Consider the following 26,310-nt stretch of genomic DNA (forward strand, 5'->3'; position numbering starts at 1 on the left):
AAACAAATTTCTATAAAACTCAAGGGACTTATTTCGAAAAATTCATAATCAGTATAAATTCCCATTTTCTCGCATCTATTCATCCTCCAATCTGATCAAAAAGCGTTGCAAATTCAGCGATTTGGTAACCCTAGAGCTCGGACGAAACCCTAGCCGGCATCAATGGTGTGCATTCGCCAAGCGACGGTGGAGGACCTGATGGAGATGCAGGCCTGCAATCTATTCTGTTTGCCTGAGAACTACCAGATGAAGTACTATCTCTACCACATCCTCTCATGGCCGCAGCTTCTCTACGTCGCCGAGGACTACGATGGCCACATCGTTGGCTACGTCCTTGCCAAGATGGAGGAGGAGTCTTCGGAGCCGTGCCATGGCCACATCACGTCGCTTGCCGTGCTTCGCACGCATCGCAAGCTTGGTCTCGCCACCAAGCTCATGACTGCAGCACAGGCCGCCATGGAGTCCGTTTTTGGTGCTGAATACGTCTCCCTCCACGTCCGACGTAGCAACCGCGCCGCCTTCAATCTCTACACGTCCACGCTTGGCTACAAGATCCATGATGTGGAGGCTAAGTATTATGCTGATGGGGAGGATGCGTACGATATGAGAAAGCAGCTCAAGGGACGGCAACATCATCACCATGGTCACGGTCATCATCATCACCACCATCACCATGGTGGTGGGTGTTGCTCTGGGGATTCCAAGGCAGTTGTGGATGCTGGGAATGCCGGAGCTGGGGCTTCTACTTCTGGGGAATGAGTGAAAAATTTAAAAATGGCGCCTTTGAGGTAATCTTGTTATGATATTGGAGTTCTTAAAAGTTGTGATGTTGCTATAAGTGATGTTTTGTGCTGTTAAGACGTCTTGTGTAGCATTGACTGCTATGGTTTTGTTGCATTAATGTTGGATTTTATTGCCTGAAATATGAGAAATTTGGGAATTTTACATTCTGTTTGTGCAATTTGTGCTGGTGGTTTGAATTTTTTTCATACTTGTGTTTGAATCTGATTGGTGTTCTTCAGTTCAGATGGTTGTTTGAGGGATAACTGTGATTATAATTTGTGATAATATGCAATTTGTATTGGAATGATGGGCAAATCTTTGTATGTTGTTGGTAATGATTTTAATGTGGTGTTCATTTTTCAGTATTAATTTTTGAAAAAAAAATACTGAATTCTACTGGTGAGATAATCCTTCTTGCAAAATCAATTGCTCTTAGGGAAACCTATGGCATTTGAGTGTTGGATAGTTGTGTGTTCCATATAGATCCTTTTCTTTTGTTGCATTGGTTTCATTGGACGGGCCCCTTCCTCTTTGTTTTGAGGAAAGACTTGCAATTCCTCTCTGTATTCTACTCCCTGTTTGTTTGATGGCAAGACCATAACAGTGTGAAACATAAGCATTAAATATCTTATCGTATCCTTGAAAGCAAACAATTTGCCAATTTGAATGCTTTTAGAAGCGCAAACACTGGAGCTAGATAGATTCATAACGAGTCTGAAGGTGGAGAAGGATTAATGCCAATGACATGATCATCAACATTCAGGTTTATCACTACTTGGTGTTCTGAAGAGTAACCGTCTTTTATGTTGCCGAAAGAGCTTCCTGTTTCACCAAGCAAGCATTTTTCCCTCTTGAAGATGATATTCCTCCAACCATGGATGTTGCCACGATCTTCTTAACCTGTCTAAGTACTCTGCCACTTGTTTCATTGTTGGTCTCTCTTCTCCACTGATGTTCAAGCATTGTCCTGCAAGCTTTGCAACCTCTCTCAGTTGTGTTGGAGATGCTTCATTCTTTACTTAAGTCATCTGAGATATCAAGTTTGCATTTCTCTTTCAGTACAGAAATGTCACTTGAGGAGATACTTCTCTCTTCCCCTAATGCTTTACAGTAAATGACCCTCTTTGCAATAAGAAGCTCTAAAAGAACTACTCCGAGGCTATAAACATTGTTTTTCTGAGTCAGTTGACATGTTTGTAGGTGTTCAGGATCGAGGCTTGCACAAGTCCTTTTCACAAGTGTTGCCAATTGAATTTCATCCATCGGAGCTTGCTTGAGGCCCCAAAATCTCTTTTAAGGCATCCAATAGTATGTTAGTGATCTCCATGAATTTCCAGAGGCGAGGCTGATGAATGCAAATATGCAAGTGTGTCGGCAGTCTCTGTGGCAATCTTGAGACGAACTTCTGGGGTATTGGCATCTTGAGGTGCCTATCATGGATAAATTATGAAAGAGTTCCATTAGAGATGAATTCATAAACCGATGTTGGAACTTCGACTTCTAAGCAACGCCGGAAGAGCTTAACATCATTCCTGTGGTTGATCAGGGAAAGAATGAGTATTTCTGTTGCAAAATCTTTAGTTTGGCCTGCATCAATTGTCTTACACTTCTTCATTGCTACCACTCTGTTATCCTTTAAAAATCCTTTATAAACATTACCATGGGCTCAATGTCCTTGAATTTTTCTGTGTTGAAATTATGAGAATATCGTGAATGAGGTGCTTGTATGTGATTTGTTGTGTTGCTATAATAGCAAGCCTCCATTTTTCTTGAAGAATTTTTGTCTCATTATCATATATTTTCTTTTCTTAGTTGACAAATATATCCAGGAAGCTGGAATGACTAGAAAGAAAAGGCTACTGCCAAATCCTGCTAAGGACAAAGAAAAGATGAGAATTGTACCCAAGTAATTCTCCAGTTGTTTGATTTAGTTACAAGTCCATATCTTCTGTCACTGCTGATAATTGCTAGATGCGGAATAAGAGGACGATTAAAGAGTTCCCAAAATATTACATGCTAAATTGAAGTTTTATCCATACAACAGTAAAATTAGTATGCTTTTTCTCTTTTCACTAGGAAGTTCATTTAGGAAGTGGAATGTTCAATCTCATGATTTATATATATTTTTCAAAAAAATAAATAAACAAATGAAATGTTAGCCTTCTCTTGCCACTAATTAATCATGCAGTAATACCTTCAAGTATTCATATTTTTAAATTAAAGAAAACTAATAAATCTCAAATAGTTCTTGTAAGTTTTGCAGATAAATCTCTTCAGAATAACTGACAAGTTCAGCTGTAAAGCTTACAAAGTGTAGATGTGACAAGAGTTTGTCTGTAGTTCTAAATTTGAATCAGAAAGGGGGCATTCTTGTCAATGCACATGCCATTAATTTTATATTGGCAATAATAAACAATTGAAACAGTGTTACATTTAGAATTCAAATTAATAAGGCCTGAGAGCTGTGTGTGAAGAGATACAGAGAGACAGAGAGAGAGAGAGAGAGAAGTAGGAAAATGGGGCTTGTAGAGCAGTGTCTGGTCTTGTGGCTTGTGTGGTTTGGAGCAGCGTTGGCCGGAGAAGAAGAAGGAAGGAGCTCAAAGGAAGAAGAGGAAAGAGGAATTAATCAAGCTATGTATGAAATGAGAAGACCAGGGTTCTTGTACACCAGAAATACAGGAAGATGCACTCCTCAGTATGTTCTATGTTTCTCTTTGGTTATCAAATTTATGGTTTTTTTTAGGATAATTTATCTGTGTTGTGATATGATAGTAAGATTTTGGGGGATTGTAGTGTGTGAGGATTTTGTAGATCTGGTTGAGTTCCTGGTAGTGAGCTTGATGAAATGGAAATTAAAAGATTTTGTTGATTTCTTGCTCAAACTTTGAATCTAACTCAGGAATTGGGTTAATTTCCAAAGAAAAAAAAAAAGAAAAGAAAAAAGGTACTTTTTTTATACCTTGAATTACAAGTAGAGTCATTAATCCCTTCAGCTTTGATTGATATCTAAGCTTTATCTAAATTTAGAATTTATAGATATGAATGTTTCTGAATTAGGCTATCAAAGTTTATAGTTTCTGAAATGTACTATTTCAGAACTCTTTGCAACAACTGCTAACAACATCCTTGAAAATACTAAATTTTAAATGAATAATTCATGGAACTTGAATTAGTTTCATGAATACTTATCGAAGAATCTGAAGTAATTTTGAGAGGTTGTATGTAACTTCAGCACATGCGTTTCATATCACTGTGAGTATACTAGCTTGTAACCACTATATTTGTGTAGATACTGGAGTAGTGGAAGAGAGACGTGGCCAAGTAGTGTTCCCGAGCAATCATCGGTCTATAGGGTATTTGGATCAAGGATGTTGGAGAGGTACGAACGAGGAATGACCCTGTTCGAAGCTATAGAGAAGAATGACGACGTTGGTGGTGGCACGGCCTTCACCAAGCTAATCAAGCAGTCCAGTGCAGCTCTCCTCAATGCCTACACAAGACCGGGTTTCCGTTTTGCTTCTTGGGAGGTCAAGACACTACTCCTCGAAGCTCTCGTCTCTGAGGAGGCTGCTGCTTCACAAGCTGAGCATTTTGCTCAGGCTAAACAGTGTATGCTCTTAGTTATGTTGTTTTTCTAAATTTTCTCTTTGCTGGACCTTTTGATTGTTTATGTTTGCAACTATGCATAAGTAGATGACCAGATTGTTGGAACATGTTTGGTATCTTAATTTAAATTCATAGAGTTTGTGGCTAGTATCCTTGATTGGCAATATTATTATAATGTAAGATTTATGTTCTGAAATATTAGTCTATATAAGAACAATTCTAGATCAAGATGGAAGCTATTATTCATTATTCTTGGAAGCAAGTGACTTGCATGAAACCTTTATGTAAGAAGGTTTGTTATTGGCTTATTGCCTAACATGCCGGCTTTCTCTACGCATATACATTAAACATTAGTCCTGCTCTGAGTTCTGGGAGCATGGATGTGCAGCTCCTCAGCCCTGCTGTACTTTACCCTCCAAGCCTGATCCCTCGAGATATTATAAGCACTGGCAATGACATCCACCGGCAGGCCACGGAACACTGAAAATTTCCCAAAAATGGGACTGCTAATTGCATTGTCATTTGTTCGGAAAGCAACCCACTGGAAACCTTCATTGCTCTTTGCCTTTACGATAGCAGCAAAGTTCTGTGGAACTACGATGACTTGGCCTTGGCGAAGCTCTCCGTCGAAGACACTCTTTCCTTGGCTTCCAACAATTTGCACTCGAGCAGAGCCCCTTGTTACATAGACAAGACTGTGTGCATTGATGATCCAGCGTGGTCCTAGGATTGCATTCTGCAAACAATTCAAACATCTGAGCATTTTCTGCCATTTTTAGCAGTAAAGGACTGATGAAGTTGAGGACTATATACCCTGTAGAGGACTCCCCTCAGTAAGCTCATTTGAAGGTATTTGAGGATGGGGAACTTCTGGGAGTTGACATTGGTGATTCTTCCCCCACGAGGAGTGAAAACATCGGCTCTCGATGGGTCATTGATGTTTTCTCTGATTCTCAATGAGCAGACAGCGTCGGTGAAGGTATTGGATGCCATCTTCTTCTTCTCATCTTCGTTGGAACCACATTCTTGTTGCTGCTGTTGTCTTGCTGGCCTTGATACATGGAACCCTTGTTGAACAAAGACAATGTGGCCTCTCCGATCATTGTCACTCTGAATGCTCTGCACTGTTTCTCTGGTGGCTCTGAGAACTTTGGTCAGTTCATCTGTGTCAAATCCAGCCAGCAAGTTTACCCTTCTGATATCTGTTTCCTGCTCTTGTACTGATTGCTGGCTTCTCTCTCTCTCCCTGCCAGCAAGAATTCCTGCAGAGTAACAAGTTTGCTTGATGTTGATATAATTCTTCCATAAATGAAGATAAAGGGGTTTTTGTTTTCACTTACTCTGTGCTGAAGGTCAAGTTGGTTGTCACTGTGCTGAAGATTGAAGACGGTGAAAGTGACAAGTGGAGCGTCACCATCGTTGTAGCACCAGTGTGAGACACCAGGAGGCAGTGCGATAATGTCACCCTGCCTGTACTGGTCAATCCTTTGGTGTCGGTCTCTTGGCCGGAATGATTCAGCAGATTCCTCCTCCTGCTGCTGCTGTTGCTCAGATTGTTGAAAAGATTGGTATGATTCTGGGCATCCAGGCAACACTGTTCCGATGATTCCTTGGCCTGCATTCACTCATAATTCTCATTAGAAATCAGTGAATCACTTGAAGCATAGGAGAAAGATAAATTAGAAGAGATGTATCTAGAAGTGAACCTTGTTCAATGAAGGTGACACGAGCTGCGTTATCAAAGGAGAGCTGCAGGAGGCCACCAGGTTGAATGACAGTGCGCTGGATGGAAACACCGGCACAGTTGAACTGGGTGTCTCTTGAGTTCCAGTACTCAGTGAAGCCGGCCTCAGCTTCAACACGCCTGGTTGGTTCAAGAGCTCGGAGCTGCTGAATGTTGCAGTCTCTCAGCTGCTGCCTTATGAACCATCCTCTGCTCGGCTGCTCTGGTTGCTGCTGCTGCTGCTGCTGCTGTGGCAGCTGAGCCAGTGAAACATTGCAGAAGATGAGAAAGCTGAGAGCAAGAGAGAATGTAAGATTTTTCTTGATTTCAGCCATGGTTAAGAGGAAGTGGAGGTAGATAAAATGGTGAGGATGATGATGATGAAGATGAAGGAGTTGAGTATTTATAGAAGTTTTGGAAGAGCCTGGTGATGACACCTAAGGGTAGTGTTTGGTGGGTACGCGGCCACTCGGCCACATTGCCGAGCTCGGTTCACCGCATTCTATATATGGACAATCAATCTTCTCTGTAATCCATGCTAGAGCTACACTTGTTGAAGCCCTGTGTTGCATGGCATGGTAGCGCCACCGCAGCAGAGAGGTGGCAAGAGTTTGTTTAGCATGACGACAAAACTCTGTGCTTATCTCTTTGCCTATAAATACCTCCATCTTCTTCCCTTATCATCCGCACCAGCCTTCATCTTAATCTCTTGATAGAAAGGTTAGATAAACCTCCATGGATATCAAGCGTTGTGCTTTCCTTTTCCTTGCTCTTCTTTTGGTTACTTGTAGTGCTAGTCATTACGGAAGCCAGCAGGAGCAGCAGGAACAGCAAGAGCTGAGTGCTGCCAGGCAATGCAGGTTGCAGCAGCTGTCGCCAAGCAGGCCATCGAAGAGGATCGAGGCTGAGGGCGGCGTGACCGAGTTTTGGGATCAAAGGGAGGACCAACTCCAGTGTGCTGGAGTGTCTGTAAGGCGACATATCATCCGCCGCAAGTCTCTGCTTGTCCCCTTGTATGAGAACACCCATGGCCTTCTCTACATCCAGCAAGGTATGTATTATAAATCAATGTTTGATACACTGAGAATGTAAGCTTAATGTTTGTTTTATTGTGACAAAAGGGAGAGGTTTTGTCGGAGTATCCTTCCCGGGCTGTCCAGAGTCATTCCACTCTAGTGTGAGGTCTCCAAGGCCCTTTGAAGAAGGTAGCAGTGAACAAGCTCAATTCCAGACAGACAGCCACCAGAAGGTGCACAGAATACGGCAAGGTGATACCGTGGCCATTGTTGCTGGCGCAACACACTGGTTCTACAATGATGGTGATCAAGACCTGGTCGCCTTTACGGTCTTCAACGTGAACCACCAGGACAACCAGCTGGATCCTTCTGTCAGAGTATGTATATATACATGAACGATTCTTGATCTTTATATGGTAAATGAGATGCTTGTAAATTATATAAACTTATGTGTTTGCAGATGTTCCTGCTCGCGGGGCAATTCCTAGAACAACAATCAAGCTACTCCAGGCAAGAATCAGAACGAGAACATGAAACAGAGAGTTCCAGCCGCGAGAGCGTAGTCAGCGCATTTGACCCAAAACTGATGTCAGAAATACTGAATATCCCTGTAGAGACAGTGAGACAGATGCAGAGGAACGAGAAGAAAGGGCACATGGTGACAATTGAGCAAGGATTGAGTTTTGTCAGGCCTGCAGAACAACAAGAACAAGAAGGGTGCATGGATGAGGCAAGACCAAGCTCTAAAGAGACCCAGTTTGCCAATGGCTTGGAAGAGGCTTACTGCTATGCTAGAATTCAGCACAATCTTGACACACCCGAAGAAACCGACATCTATTCAAGGAGAGCAGGGAGATTCATGTCTGTGAACTCAAACAAGCTTCCGATCCTCAGCACCATTGGTATGAGCATGGACAAGATCAACCTCCGCCCGGTAAAAATAACTAGTAATAAATGTTCGAGAGATGTATACATAAGGTAACATTTACTAATATAATTGATGATGATGATGCAGGATGCCATAGTTGCTCCTCACTATACGGTGAACGCACATTCGATAATGTTTGTGACAAGAGGAGAGGGGCAAATGCAGGTGGTGGACAACAAAGGGAGGAACCTGTTTAATGGGAGAGTGAGGCAAGGGGACCTCATTGTGGTACCTCAGTTCTATGTAACAGTGAAGAAAGCTGGAAGGGATGGCTTTGAATTTGTGACATTCAAGACAGCACCAATACCAGTGAGAAGCCCCCTTTTCGGGCACATGTCTCTGTTTTCAGGAGTGCCCGCGCAAGTGATTGCAAGCTCTTACAGAATCTCTGTAGGACAAGCTCGGCAGCTGAAAGCAATGCAGGCAGCAGCATTTTATGTTGTTCCCTCCAAGCTCTTCTTCTTCTTCTTCTTCTTATCATGATGCTGATATTGCTTCAGCTTAGTTTGTTGGTAGAGTGTGTTAGAGGAGCATGTGGAGAATGGTGGAAACTGTTTTGGTTTTCATTTTGTTCTCTGATGTATTCCTTTGGAATAAAGGGCAGTTGGTATGCTGTGTAAGCCTCTAGGCAATGCACCAACTTTGGTAATAAAATCCAAGTGAGGACTTTGTTTTTCTCCTTTTTTTTTTTTCACCTCCATAAACTTTAATCTCTATTATATCACCAATGACCTTCATCTGTCTCCTAAATTACAGGAACAAGAGTCATTTATGGGGATGAAGAGTATAAAGGAAATTAAAAATGAGTTATAATTAATGGGACTCATCATTCACAATTACATGCAATCTTGATTTCTTGAGCACCTTCTTCAGCATTGAAGATGGTACTCTTGTTAGATAATTCATCTGGTAAAACCCCTGATAAGTCCTCCAAAGCAACCATGGACAAATGACTCATCCATAATTAGATCTAGTCTTAATTTTTCTGAGGACCTCATTCAACATTGAAAATGGTATTCATTTGTTGGGTGACTCACCTGATATCCCCTGATAAGTATCCCATGATAAGTGGCACTCCAAAGTGACTATAAATAGATGATCCATTCATAATTCAGTCTTAATTTTTTAAATATTATTTTACCTCTTTCAGCATTGAAAATAGTATTTATATGCTAAATGACTTATCTGATATCTTGATAAGTGGCTCTTCAATGAGGTCATAAATATATGACCTTAGTTGGTTGTCATTACCTGGAAATTTTTTATTTTTTATGTATACACAGAGAATAATTATAATATTTGTTATATATAAATCAAATATATTATTAAAATATAAATAAAAATTTATCATATTAATGCATTGTTCCTTTAAATGATTATATTACAAGGAAAGTAGTTTTAAACTTTTAATGCTCTTATTTCACATTAAATCAACATTTTCAAAAATATCAGAACTAGTAATTCAATAATAGGTTTTAAAAGCAATTTTAGACTTATGAGATTTTGCATATAATAAGAAATAAGGGAAAAGAGAATAAAGAATCACAAGAAAAATCCAAAAGTTACATGTCTTCATTGTTAGAAAGTAAAAATACTGCAACCATTATTAGATTGAAAGTAAATAAATTATTAAAATTCATCCTTACAAATAAGTTATAGCTTCAAGAGAAAATTTAATTTATATATTTAATTAATTAAATTTTTTATAAAATTTTTAAAAATCTGAATTACTTTTTTTAGTCAAGAGTATCCATATAAATTTTCATTAAAAAACTACTATCACAAATGACCGAACAACAGTTAAGGCATTTTGATTTCTATACAGGAAGTCGAATATTCTACTCTATGCTTATGAATAGTTGATGTTTACGTGTGAAGTGATTTGTCTATATTGTCAATAATAATAATAATAATCATAAATAATTAAATAAAATAGGTAAAAATAAAAATAAAAAAGACAACAAGGATGGAGTGAAATACCCAAAAAGCCCATACTAGGACTTATTTATTATCAAACTAGACAACCAAAGTACATCTCTGTTGTCCATCTTTATTCCAAACATGCAAGGGGAAAAACAAAGGAAAGAGAGATTGATCCAACTCTCATGAAGTTATGAACCCCTTGTCCCAAACCACACTCATTAACTCCACTCTAACAATCACCCATAAAGGCACTACTAGTACTAGCAGGAGGGAACAACACAAAGTCTTGTTTCCTGCACTGCTTAAGCTGCCTAGCTTGCCCAAATGATATCCCATAAGAGCTTGCAAGCACCTGCACTGGAGTTCCACTAAACAAAGACAAACGCCCAGCAAAACTGGTTCTTCACTGGATATGCAGAAGTCTTAAATGATACCCATTCCATTCCATTACTTCCAGCCTTCTTCATTGACACATAGTGTTGAGGTATCACTATAACTTCTCCTTGTTTCACTCTCCCATTAAACACATTCCTTCCTCTATCATCCACCACTTGAAGCCTTCCATCTCCTCTTGTTACCACTACTATTGTATGTGAGTTCACTGAATAGTGAGGCGAGAAGATAGCATCCTGCATGTATACATGACAAGAAGTTGATGACTAGAATTATGTATTTAGTTAATTATTTATGTTTATATTATCTACTTTTTCCATATACTCTTACCGGAAGGAGATTAACTTTCTCTGCACTCATGCCAATCAACTGGAGAACCGGTAGTTTGTTGGCAGTGACGGAGTTGAGTCTTCCGGCCTGCCTCGAATACACATCGGCTTCTCCTCTTCGGTCGAGATTGAACTGCAATCTTGAGTAGCACACCTTCTCGTCGAGGCCGTTGCTTTGATAGATTTTCTGTGGATCTTCTTCGTCTTCCGGCCAGAACAAGCTCTGCTGTTGTTGATGATCCAGCCTGAAGATTGGTCCACGAATCTCTGAACTCTGAATTTGCCTCACTGTTTCTAAATCTATGTTGAGTGATTCTGATACCAGTTGAGGATCAAGAGCACTAATTATGTTCTTTTGCTTTTGCTTCTTCTCTTCCTGTTCTCGACCAAACTGTTGGCTTGATGATAACCCTTGAAAGTTTTCCACCAATGGGAAGAACTATAATAATATATAACCAATTTTTTTTTTGTAATAATAAATGAGATTGATTTAATGAATTCAGAATATATAGAGATTAAAAAAAAAAATGAAAATTTATTATAATTAGTACCCTCAGAGAGTTATCAAGCTGGTTGAACTTATTGTTAAGGTCAAAGACAGTGAGAAGGATGAGATCTTGATCACCATGGTTGTAAAACCAATACACTGTACCCAAAGGCACTGCAAAGATGTCACCCTGTTGTATTCTGTGAAGTTTTTGGTGCCTGTCTCGTTCTTGTTCCGATCTACCGGAGAAGAATGTTTCCGGGCAACGAGGGAATGTCACTCCCGCCACAGCCCTTCCTGTTAATAATCATATCCCATTTCACTTAACTCTTTATATATAGTACTAGCTAGTTGTTAATTAATATATTATTAACTTTAATTTGTTCTTATTGAATTTATAATAAGAGAATAAATATATGAACCTTGTTGAACATAAGCGAGGCTTGGGCTGTTCTCATATCCGAGAGCAGTCAGGCTTCTAGGACGGACAATGGTACGAGAGACAGTGACTCCGGCGCAAAGAAACTGGTCCTCATTCTCATCCCACATCTCCATGAAGCCACCCTCAGACTCTATCCGGCGAGAAGGGCCTCTTGATGAGAGCTGCTGAAGCCGGCACTGCTGAGCTTCAATCCGGCGCTGGATTTCCTCTAAATCACTTTCATACTCACCAGTGCAGCGAGAAACCAGAACAAGTGAGACTAAGAAGAGGAATGACAAAAGTTTATTATCCATATATATAGAATTAAAGAAATCTATATGTTTAAGTATATATATATGGATGAGATCTTAGTGATAAGGGTGGTGGGTATTTATAGAAGTTGGAAATGAGAAGAGATGAAGTTCATGATATGGCATGAGGTTTTGTCTGGATATATGCATGCTTACCAAATTATGAACACATTGCAGCTGATTTTGCATGCATGTATATGCATGGTTATCTTAATTTTGGATAGGTGGGTGGTGGTGGCACGGCCATGGAAAGCATGCACAAGGCTGGGCTTACAAGTGGACTCAGATGTTGGTGCTAAATGCCAAGCATACGCGGCGATGCGAGAGTGCAGTGGTTTTAAATGGACGTGGGTTAGCTATCACTAAACAGTGGGTATATAATACTGCTTATAATTTTCTTATAATTTTTTTTTTTTTCGAGGGAGTTTTGTATTCATTTCACTAATAATTTTAAAATTGTATATTTATATCTGAATAAAAATAATTATATATATATATTTATCTAAATAATACATATAATTATGTATATAATTTTAGAATTCAAATTAGTTTGAAAAACCATATCCGTTAATAAATAGCATATATATATATAATACATATAATTATGTATATAATTTTAGAATTCAAATTAGTTTGGAAAACCATATCCGTTAATAAATAGCATATATATATATATATATATATATATATATATATATAGGATTATTATATCTTTGCATATATTTTTTATTGTATTAGTTAAGTTATACAAAGATTATTTTGGATTCTTTATATATCTTAATCTAAGTTATAATCATAGTTAATAAAGTTTGATTAATTTATATTAATAGAATTTAATAGTATGATTATATCTGTAATTATCTATATTTTTCAAGTGTATATATATAATTTTATTTTTTCTAAGAATAAATATGTAATTATAAAAACTTTAAGAGTTTTATAACCAATTTTCTTTTTCCTTGTCCCTTTTTATTTAGATTGAAATAAATAAAATATGACAGGGACTAATAAATAATTTAAACTTATTTTATGGGCTACCTGATGTTGTACGGCCCATGCTTTAATTGGGCTGGGCCATGGGCTTGGGATTGAAGTTTGATCCAAGTTAGTACTATATATATATATATATATATATTGGTCTAATCTCATAGTCCCATATATCATTTGGCTTGTTCCACTCGTTTGTTATTCGCTCTTCTCAGCCTCTCGCTCTCTCTCGCTTGCGGCGCAGCAATGGCTAAGGATCCCGTTCGAGTTCTCGTCACTGGCGCCGCAGGTTCGTGAAATCCCTAAACTTGGCTATTTTGTTTCGATTCGTCTTGTTCCGATCGTTGCAGCGATGTGTCGATGAGATCTTTACTGTTTCTGGTCGATCGATGCGATTTGTTTCATCCGATCTGTTTAAGCTGATGGTTTTGATATGGATTTTGGTTTTTTCTGTGTTTGATGTGCTGATCTGAGGGAATTTGTGTTCACTGAAGCCTTGTTTGGTGATTGATTGGTTCTGTTGTTGTGATCTTGGTGTTTTGTTGAGTTTTACTGCTTGTTTAGTTTTGGAATGATGGTTTTTAGTGTTGTATAGGCTTTATCTGCAACTTTTTTCAGTAGATCTTATGGGACTTGAGGTCTACTTAAGCTTTGACATTTGGAAATGGAGATGAAATTTGCTTAGAAGTGTGAGATATTTTGATGGATTGGTTTTTTAAGTGCATGAACTTGTGAGCCTGTATCAGCATCTTTTGTGATGATTGTTGGTTGTTTGTGAGTTTGTTAGCAAGGTCTATAGGAGCTTTGGCCGGAAAATAATGGGAGATGATTCCTTTTCAGGACTAATTGGGGGCGGGGAATCATACCCTGACTTGATGGATGTATCATTTAAGTCCATCAATTTGCCAACTTGCTTAAGTACTTTATAGGAGGACCTATGTTTGATGGATGTATCTTTTGAGTCCATCAACTTGTCAACTTGCTTAAAGTACTTTATAGAGGACTACTGTTTGTTTGTGATATTGATGATGCCAACAATTGTGCTCCTTGTTGTATTCATTCTTTCTAAGAAGAGCATGCATGAACCTTGTGTTTTGATTCTGCAAAACAATTCTTTGTAAAGTATTGTTTTGTTTGACCAAACTCCTGAAGGCATCACTATCCAATAAGGAGCCTCATCTTAATCTGGTTTGTAACAAATGTGCTTATATGTTGTGTTTTAATGATGAACTTCATTAATAAGTCGTGTTGACCAAAATATCCTTGAGTTTCAAGAGCATACTTTTTTATAACTCTGTGCGGAAGAATGTGATGTAATATTCCTTTGAGTAAACAAATAACAAATGGTAAAAGAGGGAATTTTATATACTGGGCTACTTTGAAATTCAATAGTGGTTTTTTTGTAGTGGTCCAAGAGGTTGGTTCACTTTTGGGCAAATAATCTGAGTCAGAAGGTTAATATGTAACTCTCAGAACTTCTTCATAGTGGCTCCATTCCATGCCTCATTTTATAGGGAACCACAAAGTGGCTCTGTTTCGTTGAAACAGACCACAAGGTTATAGATCTGTAAATGTTTAGTTTCTAAACTCAACTTCTTTAAGGATTAATTCAATGTCATGTCATTTTTTCACATTTTGAGTGTATTTGTACGTGTTACCAAACAATATAAAATACGTGGCCACATCACAATACAAACATTTTTAGGTCTGTCCCGAAGCATGTTATTACATATGTGCTGTTAATTTCTACAAAAAATTAGATGATGGAAAACAATGTGTCTTATCTTGTAAAGCTTATCTCTGTTTTCTTGTACTCCAATTATTTTGTCTTCTGCTTACAGGTTTGTTCAGTTAAAAGTTCCAGTCACCATGTACTTTTCAATATTTCATCTGATTGAAATCATGTATTGATTTTTATATTTGCAGGACAAATTGGTTATGCACTTGTACCTATGATTGCTCGGGGGGTAATGCTGGGTCCTGATCAGCCTGTTATCCTGCACATGCTTGATATCCCTCCAGCTGCAGAATCCTTGAATGGGGTTAAGATGGAGCTGGTCGACGCAGCATTTCCTCTCCTTAAAGGTACTATTGTATATTCTATTTTTATGCAAAGTATGCATCATCAAAAAAATTATTGGTAGAGTTGCCTTCTTTCTACAACTCTTTTGTTTTTTTTCACCATGAAGCTTATGCAAGATTTCAATTTACATTACAGGAGTAGTTGCAACAACTGATGTTGTTGAGGCTTGCACTGGTGTCAATGTTGCGGTCATGGTTGGTGGATTCCCACGGAAAGAAGGAATGGAAAGGAAAGATGTTATGTCAAAAAATGTCTCTATTTATAAATCTCAAGCCTCTGCACTTGAGAAACATGCTGCTGCAAACTGTAAGGTATGCTTTTTCCTGAGTGCCCTTTGTGACTGAACTGTGCGGATCTTGCAATTAGATGGCTCATTCAACAAATGTGTATGAAAAGCACTCATAAAACTTCTGTGTTATAAATATTTTTGTTCTACAATCTGCAGGTTCTGGTTGTAGCAAACCCTGCAAATACAAATGCCCTAATTTTGAAGGAGTTTGCTCCATCAATTCCTGAGAAAAACATAACATGCTTAACAAGATTGGATCACAACAGGGCACTGGGTCAAATTTCTGAGCGATTGAGTGTTCAAGTCAGTGATGTTAAAAATGTTATAATTTGGGGCAATCATTCATCAACCCAGTACCCCGATGTCAATCATGCCACAGTTAAAACACCAGCTGGTGAAAAGTATGTCCGAGAACTGGTTTCTGATGATGATTGGTAAGGATGTGTGTTCACAATTTGTTGCCTGAAACCTAACTTCATTTGACATCTAGTGGTAATGGTCTGGGTTAATTCTGTTTAATGTAGGTTGAGAGGGGAATTCATTTCTACTGTGCAACAACGTGGTGCTGCCATTATCAAAGCAAGGAAGCTATCCAGTGCCTTGTCAGCTGCAAGTGGTGCATGCGATCACATTCGTGATTGGGTGCTTGGTACTCCTGAGGTGACTTGCTTTGCCGTATCTCTAAACAACTAGGAATAAAGTTTACAAGTTAACAATATGCCTTTTTCCTGTGTATGTATGACAGGGAACCTGGGTTTCCATGGGCGTTTACTCTGATGGCTCTTACAATGTGCCTGCCGGGCTAATATATTCTTTCCCAGTGACTTGTCGCAATGGAGAGTGGAGTATTGTGCAAGGTGTGTGCATTTATATGCTTGTCTTCTTTAAAACTATGGTCTTGTTGCAATTATGTTCTTGATATTATTTAAAAGACAAGCGACAAAAACATTATATAATTTCTACAACTTTTGGTAATATATTAGTTAGGAGATATTGGTTCGTAGATTCCCGCTGTATTACCTAGACTAAAGGTTTACTCCTGCTTCCTCCTTCATTATGTTGGCTGTCCAGTAAATTTCTTGCAAATCTGTGCTTTGTTCAATTATCTTCCTAAGCTGCATCATGCATTTAACTTATGGAAAATATTCATAAATGGATATGGCTTTTGAAAAAAATATGGCTTTTGGGGACAAGTTTAGAGTGTTTGTCAAATATGAAAACTATTGAATATATTTGTTTTGTAATTTTGGTCAAGACCCAATTGCAAGTAAAGATATGGAAATCGACACTTTTCCACATTACTTCTCAGATCTTTCTATTGATGAATTCTCAAGGAAGAAAATGGATGCCACAGCGGAGGAGCTATCCGAGGAGAAGGCTCTTGCATACTCTTGCCTCACTTAAAAACTCTCATCAACTTTTTCTGAAGTGGATTGCAGGCCTGCCGCCTGATGCTTTTGCCATGTGAGGACAAGCTGGAGTTTTTTTAATAAATTGACTTACTTTGATCATCGATCGAAGCAGTAGTTATGAAGCTGCTTTTCCATGTATTTCGTGTGCATTTCATCTGTACTTTTCTGTGTTCTCTTTGGATTCGACCTAACTTTCAAAGCTATTATCGAGTCATGTTTTTAAGCTTATCGAGTTTTCAGAGGTTGCGGTGCGCCTCTTGCGGTGACACAATGCTACAGTGATAACTTAAATTCAGCAAGATGATCTACAACATACAAGGTAGCACATGGATGTTCTCTTATAGCCATCATTTTGTTACATTGTTACCAGGTCTCTATTACCCAATTATTATATATTTGCTTGAATAAAGATGCATATACTTGTTAAGACTCACAGGTAAATAGGTTTGCAAACAGAGATAAATGCATACAAAGTTTAGTATTTTTTTTTTTAAATTTTGAATTAAACTCAGTTTAGTATTTTTTTTTTAATTCCAATAAATGAATATTGTAACTATTGGAAGTGAACTTAACTTCTATTCATTTCATGAAAGTGTCACTGTTTTTCTCACTTCAAACCATTTTCTTCACTTTGTTCTGAGCACTGAATGGGAATGGAATAATGGGTTGAGGAATGATAAAGGTGATGAGATTGGATATAGGTGATAGGAAATAATAATAAAAATTATGTTTATTTGGATGGATAAGTTGTTGGATGAATAGGTTATTGGTAATGGAAAAAGTGAGGAAAAAATTAGGATAAAATTATTTGTAGTGAATAACTTTATAAACTATTTTAAATATCATTATTAATTTTAATTAAAATATTTAAATTAACTATATCAATTTAATAATTCATTATTTTATTAATATGCATTAAGTAGATTTTTTTTATTTGTAAAAATATTCTAGTATGATTGTTATTATAATTGCCATAATTAAATTATTAAACATTTCACTTTACTATTTATTTTATGTAATTATTATTAATTGACTATGTAAATCATATAACATGTTTGATCTTTTTAGCATGTTTTTTTATTATAAAATATTCATATAATATGAAGAAGATGAAAACTAAAAAAAATTAAATTTTGATCCCTTGGATTCGGTTCCATGGTAACTATCACGAATTTTCATTCTTAGACATGGATTTATAAATTTTATTGTTTTCTATTATATAATATAGGAATATGTTAGTAATTATTTTAAAAGTCTATGCTTTTTATTTTAGCAGTTATTAAATTGAGGTATAAATATGGTAAGTCACATTTCGGTTCCGTGAGATCATCACTCAAAAAAAAAAAAAAATTCGGATAAAAAGAGAGATGATATTTTGGGTGAGTGTAGGGTAGGCTATAACCTTTTGAATAAGGTGTGTGACATTAAAGTATTTTGTTGGTAAACTATTAATAAAATATATTCATATAAATAACCTCGATTCTTGCATTTGAACTTTGGACTTTGGACTCTGGATATGAATGACTCCAAACAAACACACAAGATTCAAAATTGGCAACTTTGTTTTCTTGGAAGAGGATGGGACCTTTTACATGGCCCAACTGTCTAGCCTGTTAGTCCAAAGTCCAAGATTCATTGCTACTAGTCTTTGCTTTTAATTATGCACCAGTGTCCCCTCCAAGTCTCCTTATGCCAATGACTTAACTAGAAGTCTCTGTTGTTCTAATTTAATTGTCTGCTATTCCATCTCAATCAAAGTCTCTCTCTCCAAATGTGATTGGCATAATATACAATACTAGTGAGAAAAAAATTAATCATTCAGTCATACATTTTATTCGATGATACGAGAGAATTAGACTAAAAATTCGTTCCCACATCAAAACTTTTATGCCACTTTATATATTATTTATACACATAAAATCTTTACTTACTGTGAGATTTAAACACGAAACTTTCTTGTTCGTTCGTTTTCAACTTTGGCTCTTTCTCTTACTCTCATGCATGATAATGTATTTTTTTTAATATATAAAAATAGTTTGAAAACACGCCTTCATGAAATCTTTGAGTTTCATAGAACACCCAAAAGTTTTCATAGCAATGCATAACTCCTAAAAATCTTTATTAATTGTTATTGTAATTGATCACTTAATATCAGTCTTAGTTTCTTAGTCTTGGTTAACCAAAAAAAAAAAAAGACTACTAATCACTATCATCTTGTTACATTAATATTAATAATTCCAAGAAAATGTACAACCATTAGATATAAATATGTTTTTCTCTTCTAGTATGGTTTCTTACACGTAAACAACTATTAATTTATTAAGAATTATCTAAAAGCTTGCAATATAAGAAATGGACTTGGTCGGACACGTGCCATGTCCCAATCTTCCGGTTTAATTCACGTGTGCATGCATGCTTGACTGTAATTTTCAACACTTAGTAATTAGCACATTGGTTTCAAGACAAAGTTATTTAATTACTTCAAAAAATCACTCATAATAAATTTAATACATTATTATCTAAGAATTATGAACACATGCTTCCATCATCACCAATACAAGGTGACTAGATATGGTCATTATATAACAAAATATGTCTTCATCTATGGCATCAAAAAAATCATGTTTTAATTAATTAGGTGAGCTCTCATTCAAAAGATTAATTGGGACACCTATCAAGTAGGGTAAGCTTAGTACAATATTCAAACTTCGTAGACATTTTGAAGATTGAAATTTGGTATGGATCAACTAGTTGTAACCTAAATTTAGTGCTGAAATGAAATCCAATAAAATTAATATATATATATATATATATTAAAACATTTGATTGTCAATTTAATTAAAGATTTATTAGTGTGTTTTGAACTCTTTATAGGACAAGGTTAGCATTAAATTCAACCTTTTACCTGCCTAATTAAGTTTGACTCCTCAGTTTCAATGCAAAGATTATATACATATATAATTAAATACCAAACTCAGCACTATCACATAAGTGTAGTATGCATGACATAAGCTTGTTGTCATGATGCTTTATTTTATTTTATTATTATTATTCTTTTTTTATTCTTCTTCTTTGGAAATTTGGAGTTTGTGTATGGTTGAATTATTTCGTCAATTTATAATCAAGTTTTACCGTTAAATTATAATAATAAAGTAATGCTTCATCGATCTTTCCTTTCCACGAAAAATAAATAAATAAAATTATCAAATGGATACGTCACAAATATTTTCTTTTTTACTTTCCTTAAGTATCTTTCAAGGAAACTCACAAATAATTTAAATTACTTGATTATTATCTTTATAAAAATACAAAATTACACATACACTTTAATTAAAAAATAAATAAAATTATACATATTACTTTTGTCAAATTTCTCCTTTCATATATATATATCCCAAAAATTTTGAGATTCTTCTTCATATATGCATCTTAATATGGTTTATTTGCAATTGCAATTAATTATTAAATTATTTTTTATAAAAAGTAATCTCACTTAAAACGCTTTCAAACTGTTTTAATCATATCTTTTTATTTAATGTTGTCTTTCTTTCAATAAATTATGATTTATCTATTTTTTTTTAAATGCTTTCAAATTTTTATTATCGTAAGTATATGTTGTTATGTACTTAATTATAAATATTAAATAGAACAATATATTTTAAAATGAATTTATTTTATAAAAATATCAAATTCCAAATTAAAGAAGTAAATATATATATCAATATAATTATATATAGATTTTAAACCTGGACTACAGTAGTATATGTGTAATTTCAGATTGTTATAAAGTTATGACGCAAGTGTAGCAAGAGTAGATAGAGAGACCAGGTTTTGGGGAAGATAGGGAGGGAGTTGAGGAAGACAGGAAGGGAAAGATTAAGGGGGAAATGGAGACAGTGAGAGAGATAAAAGAGAAAAAGAGATGAATTATTATTATTTTTTAAATATAAAAACACAATCAACATATAATAAACATAACAAATTATTTTATCCAATTTTAACTGATCATTACATCCAATTTATTAAAACTAGCAGCGTAATGTAAAAAAGATAAAAATAATTTTTTAAAGTCTTATTTTTCAAGGTTGAAACAACCTGGTTAACCCAGTGGTAAATCATTAAGCAATGGATATATAGACAAAGAGAAGATCATATTACCTGGTATTGCCTGGTTTTGACCTATCAAAATCTAACATGTGTCCCCAGAAAAAAGTTAATGACACATAGGCTAAAACCAAGGAATACTCCAGACAATATGAACTCAACAAAAAGCAGGGTTAAATTTTTTTTACCAAAATACTATATAATACTATAGTAATAATGTTACTATTTTTTGGACTAAAAATATTTTTTTAAATAAGTCCGAGTATCTCGCCTCTTTAAAATTATATGGTATAAGAGATTTATTTTTAAAAAATATTTGTTACTCACTTTCATACTTTGCATGCTTTCTCGTCATAATAATAAATGTTTATCTTTTTCTAAGTCCTCCACCCCCAACCACAAACGACTATCCTTTCAAACTTATTCATAATTGATCCATGACTTGTCTTGGTTTGGAGACAACCAATACAAGGGTAGTGGCACTCATTATCAACAACAAAAGTTTAATTGGAAAAGAAAAAGAAAAAGTTTGTATTGTCATTTTAATCCCTAATTAATCCACCAAAACCAAAGCAAAAGAAAAAAATATTTCTTATTCTAATCTTCAAATTTCAGGTAATTCTTGCAACTCTTCAGCTTCCAAGAAAACTCTCAACCAGAAATCCATCTCTTCATCTTCAACACTGAATGACCGCAAAGACTGATGATCATTATTATTATTATTATCCATTTGCATTGGCATCACCATTTCAGACCAAAAACTCTCATCAATCTCTGGAATTACTTGATCATGATTAAATGAAGAAATATTAATCCACTGATCTTGATCTTTAATAATGTTCTCACTGTTGTTATCTTCTGTAATGACTGATGATGAAGGTGATAATACACTAGTAATACTTGTTTCCTTCTTAATAAACTTTGCTCTTGTTTTTCTCTTTGGTGGTTTAACCATCTCATTTGGGTTCACTCTCTTTTTCAAGTAAGTATGCCATATATTCTTGATCTCATTGTCAGTTCTCCCAGGCAACTTAGCAGCAATGGCTGACCATCTACACTATAAGTCCAAAAATGAAAATTTTGCTTAGTTTTTAATTATAATAATAACAATAATAATTAATATATGATAATTAATGATTATAAAACCATGCATAGAAGTGCACACTTTTTGGATTTAATTTTTCTGATGCATGCTTGCATTATTAAAACACAGGGCCGGAGAGATCTCTTTGTATCAGTGTATCACATAGGAAGAATATATTATCCAAAACAAGCACATGCATGCATGGCAAAAGAAGAGAGAATCTTTTATTATAAAAATGATGACATCTTGTTTTATTTTTAGCAAGTTGAGCTTCCACTTTGATGGTGCATGGTGTCTGATGTATAGTATCCAGAGGATAATTATATATATATATATATATATATTTCATCAATTTTAACAATGTATAAAACAAACAAATAATACTAATATTAACATACCTATTTCCAAGAGCTTCATGGAGCTTGATAATAGTCTCTTCTTCTTCTTGACTAAAGTTCCCTCTTTTAATATCTGGTCTCAAGTAGTTTGTCCATCTAGAGTCTGCAACTCTTGCCACACCTTAATAAACCTACAAATACAAAACATATAATTAGCTATATAAAACTTATACATAATCACAATGCAAACACTTAAAACCCAAAAAAGTTTCATCAGAAGAAGAAGAAGAAGAGTATATATATATATATATATATATACTCACCGGCCTTTTTAGGAAGAGCACGCCAATTGCCGTGACCGAAACTCTGGATGTAGGATATAAGAATATGATCTTCTTCAGTTGTCCATGGTCCTTTCTTGAGTCCCATCTTTTCACAGCATGGAGCTCTCACCATCTTGTTCTCTTGTTCTTCTTGTTCCTGTTCTTCTTCAAGAACTAGAACTAGGACTAGAAAGATAGATACAAAGCACAAAGCTGTTATAAGTCTATCTCTTTGAAAGGAGAAAGTGTTACAAGGCTTGCTATTTATTGTGAGGATTTTTAAAGATCAACGTGTTGATATAGTATGCAAGTCTAATAATAATAATAAAAAAAAGGGTGTGTCAAAGATGAGGCAACTTCATGGAAGTTGGTTAGTGGGGGGAACCAAGAGTCAAGTGTGGGTTCACACGCTGTGATTTAATTTTTGTAGTTTTGGTTGAGTCCTGTGTCAAGCCTTGTGAACTTAGCAATAGTCTAGGTTCACAAGCAATGACAATTTCCAAGTACTAATTTAATTATTGAACAAATGACTAACATTATATTGATCATCCAATTTGGTCAAAATTGGTTCCCTTCTTGATTGATCAAAGGGCCTTCTTCTTAACTTAGTATCAATTTGGTGAATATGGATGAGAAAGTTAGGCTTAATTGGATTACCATATGATCTTTGGCTCTCCCGGTGTGAGATTTATTTATTTATCTATTCTATAGAAGTATATTAAAATTTTAAAATATTTATGAGAAAACAAAACATTAAATTTAAATAAGTTGGTCATAAAAAATAATGATTTAATAAAATTCAGAGGCATGCTTGTCAAAAATAACGTAGTCAATATCATGTTTATGTCAAAATTATTTTTTGATCTTTAATTTTTGCGCGTTTCTGTTTGCTTCTCTTTAAAGTTTTGCTATTATAAATATTTTATTCAGAAGAAGTTTTATTTATTCTCACTGAAGAACTTAAACACGTGATTCAGCTTTTTCGATGCCGATATTTTTGTTGTTTTTATTTGTTTTGGTATTATTTTTAATATGTATCAATATCAAAATTTTGCCATTTATACATAAATTAGTCAACAATGGAGGTGATATCAATTAAAACATTATACTTTTAAAAAAAACAAACAAACAAAAAGTGGGGAGGGGGTTGAATTTTCAACAATAGATCTATCTAACCTAATCAAATACACTCTACATGTTTTTTTTTAAATTTATTAAAAGGAATAAACTATAAATTTATTAAAAAGCCTACACTCTATTGATGTTCTCCTAGCATTTGTGAGGTTGAATAAAGAAGTTGAGATTCTTCTCCACTCCCTTATTAGATCTCTATCATACTTATTAATATTTTATTAATCTTATTTTTGATAACTTTCTCTTTATTAATACTGTCACTTCAAAATTCATCATATTTTAAGTGCATAAATTGATCAAATCAAACTTAACTTATATATATATTAGTTAGATTCATAATGTCGCATGTTGACATGTTTGTGCGGAATTAGTTTTAGTAACGAGGTTTGAATTGATCCCATTGTCATATGATTTGTTAGGCTAATGTAGAAATGACGTAAATATATAGAAGTCTATATATATTTACAGTTTTAAGAAAACGAAAAACCAACCCACCTATTTTGAAAGAAAAAAAAAATCCCATGTACTTATAATTGTTTAGAAATAAATATATATTTTTATAATGATTTCGTATGATTATTATTAATTAATTATATATACATAATTTATTAATCAAGTAAAGAATATTGGGTGATGTTTAGATATATTTGTTGAATTTATCTCTAGTAGTATTATGATTTAATAACAGTATTTTTTACTTATAGAAAAAAATATAAAGTATATATATATATATATATATATATATATATAAAGGTTGTGTTTTCTAAAGACTTTTTGGGGGCATTGAATCACCATCCAATATATCCCTATCCCTTGATTCCCCTGATTTTACCCTCTTCACATGGACCATTAGATCACCATTCAACTGTTTTTGCCCAAATCCCGTAATTTTTTTTGTGCCTGATGCCCCCTCATGCGTCCCATTTTCTCCCAATAAACCCAACTCTCACACATCTTCTTTAATTTTTCATATTTGCAGTCTTATTTTGTATATATATATATATATATATATATATGTATATATATATTTGTACATCATTATAGTAGACTTTTACAATCATAAAATTATATAGATTTATCTATTTTTAAAAAATTTTAAATATAAAATGCTTGCTAATAACGATATTATTAATTAACATATAAATTATTTATTAAATATTTTAAAAAATTATTAAACATGTTCACCACCAAGAATTTTGTGTGAAATTTTTTAATTTAATCTATAACTATAAAAAAAATCAAAATCAAAATCTCAATTGTAAAAAAAAAATATCAAAATCATTCCCACAATAGCCCAAATGGTAAAACATTTGACTTTTTTATGTGCATTTGAGAATTCACCTCCCACCCATTAAAATGGTTGAAGTGAAATACTAGTAATTATATATGTGAGGGGTGGCTTGTATACGCTATCAAAATATGTCTATATATATCAGAGTATACTGCTAATCATTGAAACAATCAAATAGTATATATGACACAAGAGTGTAAAGGGAGATGACAAGTGTTTGAATTCTTTCACCGCACTATTATTATTTTTGTACATATAGGTTCCTATATGAGGAATAGTAGTTTCATATTTTTAAAGTTATATAGCAGAAGAATTTTTGTAGTAGATTTGTAAATTCTTGGATTGATGCACCTCTATATTTATATGTATCTTTTTGACAATTCTTTGAAATGGGATGCTTGTTGCCTGTTCATCACAATATATACATATCAGAATGTACACTACCAATATAGTATTTATATTAATTTTTTTATTTTCATAATTTGTTGTTGTTTTGTGAGCAGCTGTAATGCTTAATTGGTCATTAGAAATGCTAATTAAAAAGACTTCATTAATTCTGTATTTTTTTTTTTTATTTTTTAAAAATATAAATATATTTTTTTAAAAAAAAAAATATAGATAAACCACATTCATTGTAAAAAAAAATAAGAGTACAGATATAAAAGCCCACAAGAAGTGGAGAAACCCGTGAAAAGAGGCACAAAACAAGACCCATAAACGTGTCTTTAGATCTAACTTTATATATGATGTAATATAAAGTGACACAAATATGAACTCAAAAGAGCAATTGGATCAGCTTTTTTGTCATTGCATGATTGTTAATAACTAGTCAAGTCAACATTTTGTCCACCCTTAATTTAATTAAATGTGAACACAATTTTCTAATAAAGTTGTGGAAAGATTCTAACTTTAAATTTCAAGACTCATGTGGAGCATTAGTACTTTTTATTTTTTTTTTTTATTTTTGGTTTTTGTAGACTAAATTAATCCCTTTGTTAGAGCTGAGAAATCACTATTTATTTGGATTGCTGAGCATGTACGTATCATAATTAGTGTATTAGAATGATCTTCTTCAGATATATGTTTAACAGTATAAGGCTGTGATGTTACTATCTTAAAATACTAAAAAGATTTTTTTTTTTTTATAAGAAAGGATAAATCACAAAAATATATTAAAACAGAAAAATATACATAAAATGATAAGATAATTAACAAAGATGGCGAACAAGTACATAAAGGGTGGCCACCAAGGGAAGGGATAGCAATTATATTTATAGGGTATGGACATAGGTACAACATAACATAAAATAGATGAAATGTAACACAAGTGATTGTGTTAGTTTTA

General features: G+C 34.6%; 6 protein-coding genes and 1 pseudogene across 6 annotated transcripts; 4 read left to right on the forward strand and 3 right to left on the reverse strand.

The window, feature by feature from the left end:
* Nucleotides 1-72: 72 nt before the first annotated feature.
* On the forward strand, nt 73-950 carry LOC120269939 (N-terminal acetyltransferase A complex catalytic subunit NAA10). The gene has a single exon (XM_039276922.1). It carries the CDS (start codon nt 163-165, stop codon nt 757-759), a length of 597 nt encoding a protein of 198 aa, XP_039132856.1. The 5' UTR covers nt 73-162; the 3' UTR covers nt 760-950.
* Nucleotides 951-3,246: 2,296 nt separating this feature from the next.
* LOC120277118 lies at nt 3,247-4,545 on the forward strand. Its single transcript, XM_039283866.1, has 2 exons — nt 3,247-3,478; nt 4,073-4,545. The coding sequence occupies exons 1-2, from the start codon at nt 3,300-3,302 to the stop codon at nt 4,419-4,421; spliced, it is 528 nt and encodes a 175-aa protein (XP_039139800.1). The 5' UTR covers nt 3,247-3,299; the 3' UTR covers nt 4,422-4,545.
* Nucleotides 4,546-4,684: 139 nt separating this feature from the next.
* LOC120277123 (cocosin 1-like) lies at nt 4,685-6,467 on the reverse strand. Its single transcript, XM_039283879.1, is given in 4 exon segments — nt 4,685-5,125; nt 5,203-5,640; nt 5,643-6,004; nt 6,096-6,467. Coding segments are annotated over 4 exon segments (1,545 nt in total). The 5' UTR covers nt 6,448-6,467; the 3' UTR covers nt 4,685-4,732.
* Nucleotides 6,468-6,833: 366 nt separating this feature from the next.
* Nucleotides 6,834-8,717, forward strand: LOC120277107 (11S globulin seed storage protein 2-like). Its single transcript, XM_039283855.1, is given in 5 exon segments — nt 6,834-7,163; nt 7,234-7,505; nt 7,589-8,062; nt 8,144-8,467; nt 8,469-8,717. Coding segments are annotated over 5 exon segments (1,479 nt in total). The 5' UTR covers nt 6,834-6,847; the 3' UTR covers nt 8,562-8,717.
* A 1,491-nt stretch (nt 8,718-10,208) lies between these two features.
* On the reverse strand, nt 10,209-11,923 carry LOC120275250 (11S globulin seed storage protein 2-like). Its single transcript, XM_039281776.1, is given in 5 exon segments — nt 10,209-10,373; nt 10,375-10,608; nt 10,703-11,140; nt 11,253-11,485; nt 11,611-11,923. Coding segments are annotated over 5 exon segments (1,383 nt in total).
* Nucleotides 11,924-13,067: 1,144 nt separating this feature from the next.
* LOC120277578 (malate dehydrogenase) lies at nt 13,068-16,919 on the forward strand. The gene is made up of 7 exons (XM_039284440.1): nt 13,068-13,196; nt 14,834-14,992; nt 15,126-15,301; nt 15,436-15,713; nt 15,804-15,939; nt 16,025-16,136; nt 16,589-16,919. Exons 1-7 carry the CDS (start codon nt 13,154-13,156, stop codon nt 16,681-16,683), a joined length of 999 nt encoding a protein of 332 aa, XP_039140374.1. The 5' UTR covers nt 13,068-13,153; the 3' UTR covers nt 16,684-16,919.
* A 4,463-nt stretch (nt 16,920-21,382) lies between these two features.
* On the reverse strand, nt 21,383-22,773 carry LOC120277990 (annotated as a pseudogene).
* Between the last annotated feature and the right edge of the window lie 3,537 nt (nt 22,774-26,310).

This window comes from Dioscorea cayenensis, chromosome 2 (assembly GCF_009730915.1).
Source record: "Dioscorea cayenensis subsp. rotundata cultivar TDr96_F1 chromosome 2, TDr96_F1_v2_PseudoChromosome.rev07_lg8_w22 25.fasta, whole genome shotgun sequence".
NCBI lineage: Eukaryota > Viridiplantae > Streptophyta > Magnoliopsida > Dioscoreales > Dioscoreaceae > Dioscorea > Dioscorea cayenensis.